This window comes from Protopterus annectens, chromosome 9.part0, assembly GCF_019279795.1.
Source record: "Protopterus annectens isolate FY-2018-M chromosome 9.part0, PAN1.0, whole genome shotgun sequence".
Taxonomy (NCBI): Eukaryota; Metazoa; Chordata; order Ceratodontiformes; family Protopteridae; genus Protopterus; species Protopterus annectens.
This window is the reverse complement of record NC_056743.1, coordinates 937,611,468-937,626,928: the sequence shown is the minus strand read 5'-3', so window position 1 is coordinate 937,626,928 and position 15,461 is coordinate 937,611,468. Positions and strand designations below refer to the sequence as shown.

The following is a 15,461-nucleotide window of genomic DNA, read 5'->3' as shown; positions in this document are numbered from 1 at the left end:
CTGCTGAGATCCAATATTGGTCTCCAGTCTCCGTCTTTTGGGGACCAAAAGAACCTTGAGTAGATTCCGGCTCTGAATGGTCTGTTGTAACTGGCTGAATGGCTCTTTTTGCAGTAGTTTTGAGACTTCTAACTCTGCAATTTCCTTAGACCGGTGGTACATCTGGAAGGGAATTTGAGGGGAAGGGACTTTCCTCGAAAGGAATTATGTAACCCTTGGATATGATCGACTGTACCCATCTGTCTTGAGTGAGGGAATGCCAGGCTTCTGGGTACAGTGATAATCTTCCCCCGACTGCCTCCAAGGAGGGACAGCCGGGCAACATCTCAGGGATGCTGAAAGGGCTTGTCAGAGAGAGGCTCTCTGTTTCCCTGGTTTTTCGGACCCCCTCTGCCTCTAGAGCGGCGTCTGTTGTTGTTACAACCCTCTGCCTCTAGGGGTAAACTGACCACGTGAATCCGGCGTGACTCCTTGGGATTTACGGAACCACATTTTCCCACCTTTCTGTCCTTTGGGATAAGGTCTAGAAGGGGTGGAAAAACGGACTCCTACAGCAGAAAGAGTCTTGCCGTCCTGTTCGCACCTGGTCAAAGTTTCCTTCACCTGAGGGCCAAACAAAGCTGACCCATCAAAGGGAGAATTTGTGAAGGACGCCTTAAAGGGATCAGCAAAATCACATAGCCGCATCCAGGCTTGGCGACTAAGAGCCACACCTGTACCTGCGGCTCTACTCGCTCCATCAGCAGCATAAGATATTAGCCGCATGGAGGAGTTTGCAATGGAATTAAGGGTTCCTAGCTGCGAAGCAATCTTTTCTTGAGCTCCTGCAGCTGTAGGATCCTGTACTACTTCACCCAGCTCCTTAAGGATATCCCTCTGGAGTCTGGTGAAGTGACATAGGTAATTCAGCGAACGCATAGCAAAGGTCGCTGAGGAAAACATCCGCTTACTGTACCTATCCATGGTCCTAGAGTCCTTATTAGGAGGATGGACGGTGCGGAAGGATCTGCAAGTTCCTTCTTGGTGGCCGCAGCCACCACCATGGCATCAGCGGGACACCCTTAGTGAGGAATTGCTTGTCACCCCGGGCAGTGATAAATTTTGAAGGCCTCCTAGGGACTGGCTCTACAGAGTCAGGAGCTGCCCACGCCTTTCGGGCAATAACCTGCATAAGGGGGTCGAAAGGCGGAGACACCCAGGAGGTGGAGGGCCGAGATCCAATGCCTCTAGGTATACTGACTCATCCTCAGAGGGATTGTTGGTGGGCCAGTTTCCTCTGTATAAGGAGTTCTAGGATGTCTGAGAAGGAGACAACCCCAGAGGGGGATCTAGGGGAACCCTCTGACTCATCAAAGACAGTATCCGAAGTGACAGACTCGGGGGGAGTCTACATGTTTCCTCTTACAAGTCCTCTTCCTAGGAGGATCTCCAAACATCAGGAGAATCCTCGGAAGAGGGGATATTCCCAATGGGGAAACCTGAGGCGGAGGATCTCTGGGTCCTGTAGCAAGAGAAGTGGCAGAGATGTCAACAGGTACTATAGAGGGAGGAGCTACGGGAACAGACTGCTGACTGATACCAGTGGCCAGCACACTCTTCATCACCTCAGCTCCCTCCCAGGCAGGTCCGAGAGAACCCGTCCAAGAACTAGGAACTCCAGGGACCACCGAAGGGAAGTCTCCGAGGCAGATGTCGGTGCCGAGCTCACCAAGGCCGAGGCTCCCAGGGGAAGAGCGGGTCCGGACAAGGTTCTGATGGCACTCACCCCCTCGGCGGAGACCGTGGAAGCCCGACCACCGAATCCCTCTAAGGAAGGTCTCAAGAGGAGATAAGAGTGGAGGCTGAAGGAACAGAAGGGGTATCTGTCCTCCAGCCGTAGCAGTAACCATTCCGAAGACTCTAACTCCAAGCTCTGGGGTAGAGTTGAAGGAGGAACTGTAACGGGTGTGGACCAACAGTCGCCTGTTGAGATGGACTATGTAACATTTGGGCCAGTACCTGTGACTTAAGTAATCTGCTGACCACTCTCTCTAGGTCATGGTCTGAAAGTCTGGATGACCTTGAAGATCGGCTCCGATGGCTCCGTTCGAAAGGAGAGGTGAAGCCGAGCCGAAGTATCGGCTCCAAGGAAGGAGACCTCGACCTCTTCCTGGAATGAGCCATCGGAACCGATACTATAGATCCTGTCGGAGCCGAAGACTTATCGGAGCCGAAAGGAAGCCTCGATGCATCGGCTCCAGCCGGAGCCGATACAGCCACAAAAGTAACGGTGTCGGAGCCGATCGGAGCCGACACCGATGCCTGTGCCACATGGTGGTCGGAACCGATCGGAGCCGACACCGCAGTGGTCGATGCAGAATCGGCACCGATAGCCATCGGTGCCGAAGTCTTTGTTAAGCCAGAATCGGCTCCAGCCGGAGCCGATCTCGACTCAGAACGAGTTGGAGCCGAGGCCGCAGGCTTAGACACAGAAGCCTGGGCCTTGGAAGATTTGGCTGATTTTGATGGAGCCGACTTAGCCGGAGAGCCCTCCGGCTTAAGAAGGCCCCTAAGTATCAGCTTGTTTCGTCTTTCCTGCAGGACTCTCTGGCTGAAGGAATGACAAATAGCACAGGAGTCCTGCAGGTGAAGAGGCCCCAGGCAATACAGGCAAGAAGTGTGACCGTCTGTCAGAGACATCTTCTGACAGCACGAGTCACACTTCTTAAAACCTGAGACCCTCTCCTTTGACATGGTGCTTCACAACACACACACACACACCAGTCAAGAATTAAATTAAATAAAATACCAAAAAGGTATTACTATAAAAACAAACACACACACCCTAACAGGGAGGGGATGGGATGGGTAAAGTTTGACTAAAAAAAATTAGAAGAGACAGGGATTTTCTGTCAGAAAATCTATATAATTAAGTTAAAACTAAAAATTAAAGGGTTTTTAGCAAAAAGGGGCTTAAATATCAAAATAGTGAATCACTTACCAGGAGCTGGTAAAAGGAGGACCTCATAAGCGAAGCGGCAAACGAGATCTGGGTACTTACCGCCTTGCATCATGGGATATGGGGCTGCCTCGAGCTGGTAAAAGTGACTCTCGAGCTTAGCAAGTGCCGAGTCGGAGCCGAGGGATCGGCTCCGAACCCATCAAGCAAGAATGAAGGCGAGATTGACAACTTAACATTGATAGTTAACAGTTATTCTTTTTTGACATACAACATTGCATACAATTAAGAAAGACTTGCTTTGTGGATTTTACACCCAAGTTTATATACAAATAGAACAACCCTATGGTTAACCTTTCTACTAAGAGGAGTGCATGTCATAATGGACTGAAGGATATATGAAGACTTTAAAAACTTCAAAAATTAACTGAAGAATGCAGAACGGTATCATTTTCTGGTCGACTACATGAACTACTGTAACCTCTGTGAATGAAACTGTGGTAACTATAGTCAGGAATATGTAAAATACAAAAGATACATTTTAATCAACTGAGAACAGGCTTTCTTTGTTCACCTTCACCTTTCCAACCTCAGACCTGAAAGCATCAGGCAAAATCCTCGTATTCCATGTTTATTTACAGTGCCCCTCTCATAAGGATATGGTGGGTGCCAGGTTTAACATGCTACACGAAAGACTGACTGCCTTATTGTTGATCATTAGTGTGTGTCATACTAGGGATGTATCACTAATAATTAGGGCTGCACGGTGATTTATCCTCCTGCCATAAAAGCTTTAATAGACTTTGTGTGTGGTTTATTACTAGTGATTGTGCTTTTTGTTTGTGTATTTTCAAGGTTTTGTAATCATTGTTTTTGGAGGTGATCACAAATGCATTCTTTAGGAAGCCAGCCACTGCAAGTGGTTCATTGAACGTATACCCTTGTATGCTTTCCTAAAGCATTAGATTAAAAGCAGCTCTGTCTTTATTGATGTACATCCACTAAGAAGGCCATGCAGTAGTTCTGAATTCTTAGTCTCTGGGTTCTCATTCCTTCCACCCAGTTCAGCCCTATAGTTCCAAATTAGCTAATTAAATCCTGCTCACCAACAGCGGTGTAGCTACCCTGCTCCAACACAGTCAGGTAAGTAGAAGGACTGGAGTTTTGTTCAAAATACTGGGATCTTCAAGGCAATTCTGTTTTTACTGAATATGCCAAAAAATGCATTGTCTATTGACGCTACTGATGATTATCTGTAGTAGGTCATTCAAAATTCTCATTGCAAGCAGTTTTCTCTTCATTTTCTGCTCCTATTCTCTTCAGTGTCTACAGTAAAGAATACTGTTAGTTTACTGTACTGGGATACGGAATACATCAAGCAGCGCAGTGGTGCACGGTTAACGTTGTCGCCTCACAGCAAAGGGCTTCTCTGGTTCGATTCTCTGCTGAGGTGCCTTCTGTGAGGAGTTTGCATGTCCTCCCTGTGTACATGTGGGTTTCCTCCAGGTACTCTGGTTTCCTCCCACATTCCAAAGACATGTGTCTGGAGCATTTCTCCCCAGGCATCTGCTAAAAATAGGCTCTGTCCTAGTTGGACTTTCCTAGTCAACAAATGTTAAATAAATAAATGAATCTTCACACACACACACACACACACACACACACACACACACACACACACACACACACACACACACACACACACACACACAAATAAAATTTCTTTAGACTCCAAGCACATTATATTTAAACAAAAATCACATTAATTTGATTTAAAATTCATAGCTTCATAATTAACACCATGCTATAGATGGTCCCTGTAGATCATTACTAATGCAGTCTTCTGAACCCCAGATCTCACACACAAAATAGTATGAGATAAAAACATCAGAATGCTGTTACTCAGCAAGATAAGATATGAAGTGTTTTGGAGAGACTCATACAAACCGTCTGCTGTCTGTTTCAGAATACAGCAGCTTTAGACAGCTAAATAATAGTGTGCAAGTGTGGAATGATTATAGTGCATTGTAACTACTTTAGGTCCTCATGTAACCTCCCCCTCCATGCCCCCCCGAAGAAAAACAGAGATGTTGTTCCAGCCCATTTAGCTGGTGTAGCTAAATAAATAAAAGCAGTAATGACAAAAAGCCATCTGCTTTTCAAATTGTTTATCATGCTATTTTGAGAATTACAGCAATGGTAGATGAAAAGACATCATTCCTCTGTTCCAGCTGTAGCAGTGGGAATGAAAAGTATCTGCTCTGTCCAGCAATACGCTCTAAGCAAATAATAATAAAACAATTAATGTAATTATCTCGTTTTACCTATTGCAGCTGCTTACATAGCAGACTGTGCTTCATTTTAAATTATTCTTTTCACCCACATTAAGAATTAAAAAGGATATGCTATGAAGTATACATATGTGTCAGCGATTGTGTGGGTGGGTGCACGCATACATTTGTGAGTGTGTATGTACAAAACTGACTAGCATATGACAAAAAAACCTGTTTTAAATGAGGCATGTCATACTTCAATCAAAACTTATGCCAAATCTAATTTAAATTCAGAACAGGGAAATAAGACTTTCGGATTCTTATCATCCCAAGTTAGTGACAAGGCAGTAAGGAAGATCTATAAACATTAAGGTAAATTAGCACACCTGTATTTTTGTACACAATTCATGCTTTGACTTCTAAATTCCAACAAGCTTTTATCCTCACCTGATTCCCTCCTGCTGTCAGTTAGAGCCCTTGTTTTGCTGGCAGTGATATCTTTGTGGGAAACCAGGAATAAAACAACTTCTCCCTTTTCATTCTTAATGGGAACAATATCTAACAGACACCAGAATGGAGCACCTAGAAAACAAGCATTTTAGTTAGTTGAAAGGAAAGAGAGAATGATGGAAAGAAAAGAAGGGCAAATACAGATGTAAAAATGAAAATAATCATATTTATACATAAATCAATCAGAAAGGGAAAAGAAAGTAGAACAGAAAAGGAGAAAAACAAGTTAACTCTGACAAAACATAACTGAACTGTGCCTGGCACCATCTGCAGTCAGTGTCTGCATGGAAGAAGCAGGTATGCATCACTTCTGAATGATTCTGTGTTGAGCATTCTTAGTGGTACCTAGAGGAAATGGTGTCTTACTTTAGAGCGAGATTTTAATATCCTGATTCAAAAGGATTTCAAGTCAGTTTGAAAGTGAATCAATTGATTCTTAGAACATTTGGGAAAGTGTGTGAAATGTCTGCATTATTACATAGCATCCAGATAAATCATTACTGTAGTAAGGGTAGACTCAGATTCATCTTCTTCTAAGGCAACATAAAGGCACAGATTTGGTGGTCTTATGAAATAAGACAGGTAGCAAAAGCAAGGCAAGATGGACTGAAGAAGACCTGTGAAACAAATGGACTCAAAAGTCTAAAAAAATTAGAGTTAGGATAAAATGGCTAGGGGGTTGCGCAACAAAAGCTGCATTATAAAAAAATATTTTGGAAGTCTAGTGTCAAGATTTAGGAATTAACATTCAAGGAACAGCCACTTTTTCAGTGAGAGAGCTTGCAAGCCAGCACCACAAAACTGCCACCATATGGCCACAGCTGAGAATACAGTCTGGACCAAAGTGTATAGATAAAAGAGTTATGGTTGGCTTACGCATATGCTGAAGTTTTCCTGCACCAAATGGTACCAATATTCAGCGAGTACACGATATGTAGGAGTTCAGCTGCTGAGTTAAAATAATGAGCTGTTAAAGTCATCACTTCCCATTTTGATTTGTCCTGGGAACTTACAGTATCACAAGTGATGCACTTCTTTTAGAGGTTTAAAAACTTCACCAACACTCCCATTGGTTTGCATCATATAACCCTATTTGGTAAGACAATGCAGGATGACAACTGTTAGAATAACTATATATATCTCTGATTTGTGTATGGGTACAGCATAGAATTTTCATTCCAAATGGTGGCAGACCTCAACTACATCATCTAGTTATCTTATACAAAAATGCAGTAGTGTTCAGAGCGTCATGAATCATGTGACAAGCATTCAGCCTATGCCATCTGAGTTAGCTTTGGTCCAGTTCCAATTCCTATTCATTCTGCAAAGGTTCTGACTTATTGTCTCATATCTTCCAGATTAATTCAGAACAGAATCAATAATAAAAACCAAATCTAAACCAAGTGACAGAACTAGAAATGCGGCACTGCTAGCCTGCTAGCTAAACTTCACTTCTTCGCTGTTGTTCCTTTCACACTGGAACTGGTGGCAGAGAACAGGAAAAATGAACATGTTATCTCATAAGGAGGATGTGCTTCATCTTTCAAAATGATGGGCAGAAACTGGACAGTGTTCAATAGCACTGGTACAGGGTATGAGAGATAAAACACACCTCTCCTTCTCTGAAACAAAGGATGAGCACACTGGCTTGAGTTATAGTTATAAAACAATGATTAGGAAAAAAACAAATGATGTCATAAAGGAGAAACACTAGGAATGAACAGAATGACAGCCATTGCATTTAGTATTTGAAAAAACATACTTTCAAACTTTTAAACTGAAGTTCACTATTATTGACATACCTCCCTTTTTATAAAAGATGAGCTCTGCCTTAAATTCGTGCCTCTCATCTAGTGCCTTTTGAATTTGTGCCTTGAGGGCCTCACTGGTATCTGCTCCATATAAAAAAGTACAGGCACAACTTCGCTGCATCACCTCTGCGCGGGCGAAACCAGTGAGGTCACAAAATCCGTCTGAACAGTACACGACAGGAAAGGTATTTAGTACTTGAGCATTCCCCAGGACAAAGTTGCTGTCTGTTAAAAGAGAAAAGTGGAGAGACTTTTATTTATTTATTTATTAGTATTTGTTGATAGGGTAGAGCTCTGATCCTACGGGACCATTTTCAGACTCAGCCTGGGGATACAAGAAATACCAAACATATCAAACATAGCACATAGATAGCTGTGACAGTATAATGCTATCGACAGACAGACAGAATATGCATTTTTGAACAATTATAACTATATATGCAGTAGTCACAATATATCTGTAACACTGTCAGAGTATACATGAAAACAGAATTTAAAATATGATGTAAAATCAGTTTTAGTACTAGCAGTCCCTGCAGTTATTACCTCTCCTCTCAAAGCCTCTGGGATGTTTAAGTAGAGATCACATGGCTGATTTTAGTAGTAAGTCAGAAATGAGCAGCAGTGGATGGAACGGGTACTCAATGCATACCTAAGATAAGTCACCCTATATAGCAAAGCATCTTGCCATTTCAAAAGTGCCTTAACACCCGCTGGGTTGTGCATTGATGGTAATGCACATCCAGGCTTGTAAGATACAAACCAGCTGAACTCTTGCGCATGATATCTTGATTGTGTAAATGTGTGCTGCTGCTTATATAACATATTCAGAATACATTGCTGTTTTTGTTGTTCACTATAATGCACTTTCCAAGTAGTATATCACACATGGCTAGGGTTTATATCATCTTGACACCATAACACATATACCATAAGTTAATGCTGATAGCCCCCAGTACCAAACAGTGTCAGTTTCTCTTTTACCTGCATTATGTGTATGGGTTATTACAGTACACTGTGTGATCTTCTTAAGGGTAGATCCCTTTTCCAAGCCAGAGTGCATGTTATTACTGGCATATTGTCTGCATGGGAACCAGTCCATTGTTCAGGTGCTGAGGTAACTTTTGGAGAGACTAAAGTACATATCACACATTTTTCTATGTCCTGTCCAGTTCTTCTCACCATTTCAAAGTCAAAGTTAAAGTAAGCTTCATTGTCATTCACACTATTCAACAAAAAGTGTACAGCTAAATGAAATTACATTTCTCCAGGCTCAATGTGCAAACTTAAACATAAAAACAAATACACATATAACAACAGTCACTATATACCAACATATTATCAACTGATTATAAAGAACTAAGTAATTTAATGGCCTGTGGAAAAAAAATCCTACTGAATCTAATAGTCTTACACTGCATACTGTGGTACCATTTTCCAGAAGGCAAAAGATCAAACAAACCCTGAAAAGGGTGAATAGAGTCTCCCAACTATTCTTGTAGCTCTGCTAAGACAACGTGACCAATATAAATCTTGTATTGACGTAAGAGAAGTACTAATAATGTACTCCATTTTGGAGTTTTGTAGATCCCTTTATTGTGCCAGAATAATGTTCTACATGGCAGTGGCCATGTTTACTTGTTTATTATTATTTTTTTTTTTGCATTTAAGTCTTTTATTCATTTTCATAGCTTCACCATTTTTTGCATCCTGTGGTGTGGCAAAGGACTGGTTAATGGCAAACAAACAAAATGGGTTAATAAGTGTGCCTATGTTAAGCAAATGGCACCTAAAGGCTTCCATACACAATTCTTATTATGCTTGGGACCTGATTATAAAGTGTAGGAGTGTCACCACTGCAGTAAGTTTAAAGAAGCAATAAAGTTACAGATTTAGGGTGTTGATTTTTTTGAGAAAAATGAAGTTCCATGAAAACAAGCAAAAGAAAAATATTTTGTTGTATCAGCAGAAAAATAAAAGTTGAAGAAAACCATTCATAAGTACTTCTTAGGCAAGAACAACTCGTTCACTGAATTCCAAACACAGGATAAAGCAGATGGTCTCTTTAGTACCACTGAATCCTCTACTCATGTTAGTATCTTTGACATACACTTATATGGGCATCTTTTTTGGCACTGACATCTGTACAGCTGTTGCACCTACTTACAAGTATTTTTCAAATAATACAGGTAGTTGAGCCAAATGTTAGGATTGTAGAGAAACCAGAAAGCCTATAGTTTCTATGGCTCTTCAGCCTCACCCAGTCCTTTACAAAAAGGGTCAGCTTCACTGTTACTTTCTCTGCCTTTATTTGGTTACAAGAAACTTACTGAAGAAATCGCATCTGTTTCTGCAGAAAACATACAAAACCAGTGTTGATTACTATTTGGAACAGAAATACATCTGTTTAGGTTTTAAGCCATACCTACATCAGGGCCAGTGAAGATCCCAGAGAAAAGTATGTGGAGAAGAGACTAGTTTGTTCTTTTTAACAATATCCTCTCCAGCTTATCCATTCAGATCATGAAGATTTTTCAAGATTTACCTTTTAGTGGGTTGGCAAATAATAGGGAGTAAAATTTCAATTGGCCGATAACAGAAATAAAAGAAAATATTTTCAAACCCTTATTTCTCCAGAATATATAGTCATTTTAAACTAAAAACTGATGAGGTAAACCATCCCTACATGTATATAATGCAAGCATAACAATGTGGAAAGCATGAGTTCTTCCATGTATAACATCTTCACTTACCACTATACCTCTCAACCTCTTAGTTTAAGAAATCTGGACAAAGCTTGAAATAATGGAGGGGGGCAAAGGCCCAAAAATAGGGGCAGATTGTAAACATTGCTATTTTAAACTTAGAAAGTTGCTAGAATAACAGGCTTTGCTTTAGAATGTATTTTCTGAAAGATATGAAGTCTGAAACTTAAATCCATCCACCCACAACCCCTTTTTCCCATGTTTGCACATGGGGTTGGAGTGTCACTTCAATAATAACAATCTAGAGCCAAGGTTTACACTACTGGGTGGCTAGCCATGCTACGGTAGTTCTTCCACATCACTCACTCACACCTATGTCCAAGTTAGAGTGCCCAATCCACCTACTGCATGTCTTTGGAATGTAGGAGGAAGGCAGAGCACCCAAAGGAAACCCATGCAAACACAGGGAGGACATGCAGACTCTGCACAGGAGGCAACTCAGAAGTCTGAAACTCAAATGTATGTCATTATTTAGTGACTTTAATCCTCACTGGTTTGCCTGAAAACATCAAATTTCCTGAGGAACACATCAAAATATATGGCAAAAATCTGGACATTCGGCAAAAATCTGGATAGTTGAGCATTATGCTTACCACCAAATGACTGATAGTACAAAATCACCATCACCATCATTTTACTTTAATGTGGAGATTTACTCTCTACAGTTTGGCCTACCTCCCAGCAATCTGGTCATGGCTCATACTGATGAGACTGAGGACAATAGGCTAATATAAGACAGGAGGTAAGCGTGCCTGTCCATTAGGATGTGTATATTAGCCTGGTATTATACTTGCATATCTCTTAGTCACCTGCTCCACTGTTCATGTCAAGAGGTACTAATTACTTTTACTTTTGCTGACAGTGTTGCTTTGCTTTATGTGCCACACCCCTTTTGACTACAAGTGGAACTGTTCTACTGTCCCTCCTACTAGCAGGTATTCCTAACAGTGCCATGGAAGCAGTCAGGCCTGACAGTCGGCATGTTGCCACTATCACTGGTATCATCATCTGTTTTGGACTTTTCTGGTTAGAATCGCCAAGTGTCCTATCTATATCCACCACCCTGGCATTACAGCACAAAGTCTCTGTCAGTCTGCATTGGCTCACTGTTATACTGGTCATTCTATCATCCATGATGTGTCAAGTTACAGCTGGTGTAAAGTGTGCATGCATTTGTCAGGCTTATGGATGATGCTTCATGGTGGCTGTCATATGTCATGATGAGGTATTACCACCAGGCTTAGGTTCACCGTAATTATTCCTTTTGGAATATTGAGATAGAGACTAGTATATGTGGCTGTTAAGTTACCCCAGGCTGGGAAGCACATGTTCTGAGGGTTGTTTCTGTCCAGCTTTGCTGCCCCTTGTATCACTCTGTTTGCTACTCATGATCTGTGCCACTTTCCTACACATATGTGATTGGTTAAGTAGCATGTAATCTTGCTGTTGTGGTACACATAATTTTGTAGTACATTTGTGTGAGGACTATATATTGCTTTTGGTTTGTCATTGCATACTTAACTGTATTTTATTACTCCAGGGCATGTACCTCCAACCAGTGCAGCACAACATATTAATAGTTGGCTTTGTTTTTATTACTGTCTTCTTCCTTTTGTTTTATTTCCCTCCATTTGCATTCCTATTTTATGCAGTGTCATCAATGACAGGGTATGAGGTGTAGCAGAGGCCACTGCACTACGCACCAGCCTCATTATCACCTGTTGGGTCCCCAGTAGTCTGTAGGTCTGATCCTCTGCAGGGTGATGAAGGTCATTCTGCAGGGTGAGGAAGAGAGTGACCTGAAGAGCTTGCTAGTGTTCTCTGGTTCTCTGTTTCCAAGGGAGGGACTGTAGGCACCCCATCAATGAGTATCACTGAGGAGTCCCACTGGATCTTCTGGCAGGAGCTAGAAAGCCTGATGATGGTCATTGCTGACCAATGGCTGGGCATCCATGCTGTCAGCCTGGTGCACATCCTCATCATACCTTGCAACCTCTTAGTATAAGAAATTTGGACAGAGCCTAAAATAATGGGGGGGGGGGGCAAAGGCCCAAAAATAGGGACATATTTTGAATATTGCTCTTATGGATTACAGAGTTTTTGGAATAACAGCATTTGCATAGCATACATTTTTTGAAGGAAATGAAGTCTGAAACTCAAATGTATGTCATTATTTAATTATTTCAATCCTCAGTGATTTGCCAGAAAACCAAAGATTTTAGGAAGAACAGGCCAAAAATATGAAGCATAAATCTGGACATTCTGCAAAAATCTAGACAGTTGAGAGGTATGATCCTCATGTAACTTGTATAGTCACACAGCTGCCTGGTTCTAGCCAGCAAGCCTATGACGGCTGGGACCAGCCATGATGGTGGTCACAGAGGTGACTGACTTCAGGTTGGGTGTGGCAATGTACAGCCTGGAGTTAGTCATAACCCCACTCTGTCCCCCATCATGGTGCTTCCCATTTTTGTGTTTCATTTAGTAGTTCAGTCTCCCCATCACCAATTGTCCTCCATCTGTCTGTCTCTCTCCTTTGTGGTTCTCCCATTTGTGTCAATACCTCTCCTGTAAGTCTTTGCCACTGTTTTTTGTGTTTATTTGTGTGGCTCACCCCCTCACTATTCCTATATTCTCTTTCTTGCCCATGCTATTCCCTTCCTTCCTTTCCCCTCTACTCTTCTTAAAAAAATGCCACTTGTCCCACCTAAATGAAACACCCTTGCTCCAACTCCCCCACAGCACTCTTCCTTTCCCCTTCCCATTCTGTATATTCCTCTGCTTGCTTTACCTGTATATCTATTTCCTCTCCATTTATAAGAAATAAATTAGTACTGACTTTTCAAGGAGGCCCTTATCTTGACTCACAACCATTCTAATAGCAGCACAGCTATGTGTGCTTACATGTGTGGACGCACATGGGTGAGGCTATATGTCTGCTACTGGAATTTGCGGCTCCTGTGATCATTATTGTGGTATGTTCCTCTATTCACGGCAGTACAGTTTTCACCAGCAGATTCCATGATTAATTACCCATACTCCAGATACAGACAAAACATATTTTTGGTAATAGCTTTTCTAGTTTGGAGGGGGGAGGAAAATAAGAAATTCCTTAGATACTCCTTCAGGCAAAGCCATCCAAATGTCAAATTTTGCTCATCACAAAAAGATTGTTTTATTCTCATTAAATGCAACATTAAGAGTGTTGCACACAATAAAATCATGATTTAAGTGATGTTCTCTTTGTTTCTATCTGTACAGAGTTTCACAGTCCCTTTCTGCATCTTTTACTCTTTTTATTAACTCTCACAGTATTTCCTTCTAGTATTTTATAATAGTATCTGTTGCATTATTATATAGGCACTGTTTGACTGAAGCAAGTTAATGTCAGGGAGCTTGGCTACATCTAAGACATTTTTAACCTTAAAAAAATAATTAGTGCATTGATTCTGGATGAGGTAGTCAAGCTACAGGGACAGTAACAACTTTTGAAAGAAAGTTCACACTGCCCATGTCAGTCTTTTAAATGTAAGCTGTCAGGTACATATATCAGCTTTACACCTCCGCCAGAATTTGTGGCCTGAATTTAAAATTCTGAGCTCGTATTAAATCAACATCATATTTTCTTCCAAGCTTAATAATCGCAATTGTGCTAAATGCCCTTTAGCAGATAGCACAGGCAGCCTGTAAGTGATTCATCTCCCAGGACCCTGCTTGTAAGTGTTTCACCTCCCAAGCCCTTGCTTACACTCATCAAGGCTACCAGAACTTTTCAGATATTTGGATTGCATGGCTTGACTTAAAAAGGCCCTTGTGGTCATTAGCCTAGTACACACCTATAACACAAATCAAAGGGAATCATTTAAAAAGATAACTGGTAATCCTGATGGCGAAAGTAAGGCAAAGCAAGAAATCCCACTGTAAGTGAAGGGAAACAGGACTACAAAAATGTTCTTCTTGCTGATGGAATTGTAAGGAAAAACAGACTGCACTATGTGATCAAGAAGTACTGGCCAGTCATTGTAACAGTAATAAAAAATAGGAACTGGCCAGTAAAGGAAATCTCTTCAACATGAGAGCCTCTATACGGCAATTTTGGGTCAAAACAAAAAAAAATTGAAAAAATACTGTAAAATGAAAAATAAAAGTTGAAACTATTGTCACATTTTCTTACATGTATTCCCCAGCAGTCTACATTCAAATGGCTTTTAAAGTTAAGTCTTGTATTCAGACTAGGAACTGTGCAGTGCATGTTTTTTTTTTAATATTTTTTAATACACCTCTTTTCATATCAATGACTCATGGTAAATGATAACAACAGCTAAGTAATTTGATACCTCTCATTTATTTATAACAACTGCTATGTAATTTGATACCTCTGTAATTTATTTATAACTGATATCTAATTTGATACCTCTGTAATTTATTTAATTGTGTGTTTGAGCATGGTTTATCAATCTGAGGAAGTCTTTATATGTTTCTGGACAAATGAAAGTAGTTAGTAATTAAACTGTATATTTGCACTTCTCAAGTTTCATGGTCCTTCATTTTCCAATGCCTTTTTCAATTTGTTTATTTAGTTTGTTTTGGTTTGATATTCTGGACTTTTAAACTGGAAACATTCTACTGGCTTTTGCTTTGTCTGTTTGAATATTAAAAAAGAAAAAAAATAATAATACAAATCACTTAGAGATTGTTTAGGACATTAGTACTGCAGAAAAGGCATTTGAATGAAAACATTTTTTTTCATTATTTTTGATTGGTTGATATAGTGTAGTAATACCTTTAAGGTGGCTTGTGGCTGGCTGGACATTTCTTCCAAAGATCTTCCCCAAGATAGATTTTGATATAGGTTCATAGAACATAGGTTCATAGATTAGTACTAGGCTAAGTGCTCTTGTGAGCCATTTTAAGCCTAGCCAGTTACCCTATGTATTAAACCCTGCACCTTGTGTCTGTAAGGTAAACACCTTAACCATTATGCCAACCAAACACAATGAGTTCTTTAGTTACCAACAATGTGAAAATACATGAAGAACATACATCTCAACCTCTTAGCACAAGAAATCTGTAGAAAGCTTAAAATAATGTAGGGACAATGGCCCAAAAATAGGGACACACTTTAAATATTGTGCTTCTACACTTAGAAAGTTGACAGAATAAA

General features: G+C 40.8%; 1 protein-coding gene across 1 annotated transcript in view; it reads right to left on the bottom strand.

The window, feature by feature from the left end:
• KCNH3 (potassium voltage-gated channel subfamily H member 3) overlaps positions 1-15,461 on the bottom strand; it is an 873,803-nt gene that overhangs the window by 403,981 nt on the left and 454,361 nt on the right. Inside the window, exons 2-3 of the mRNA XM_044083680.1 lie at positions 7,524-7,757; positions 5,659-5,793 (exon numbers count right to left, since the gene is read on the bottom strand). Of these exons, the coding sequence (XP_043939615.1) occupies positions 5,659-5,793; positions 7,524-7,757 (369 nt within the window). The remainder of the gene's footprint in view (positions 1-5,658; positions 5,794-7,523; positions 7,758-15,461) is intronic.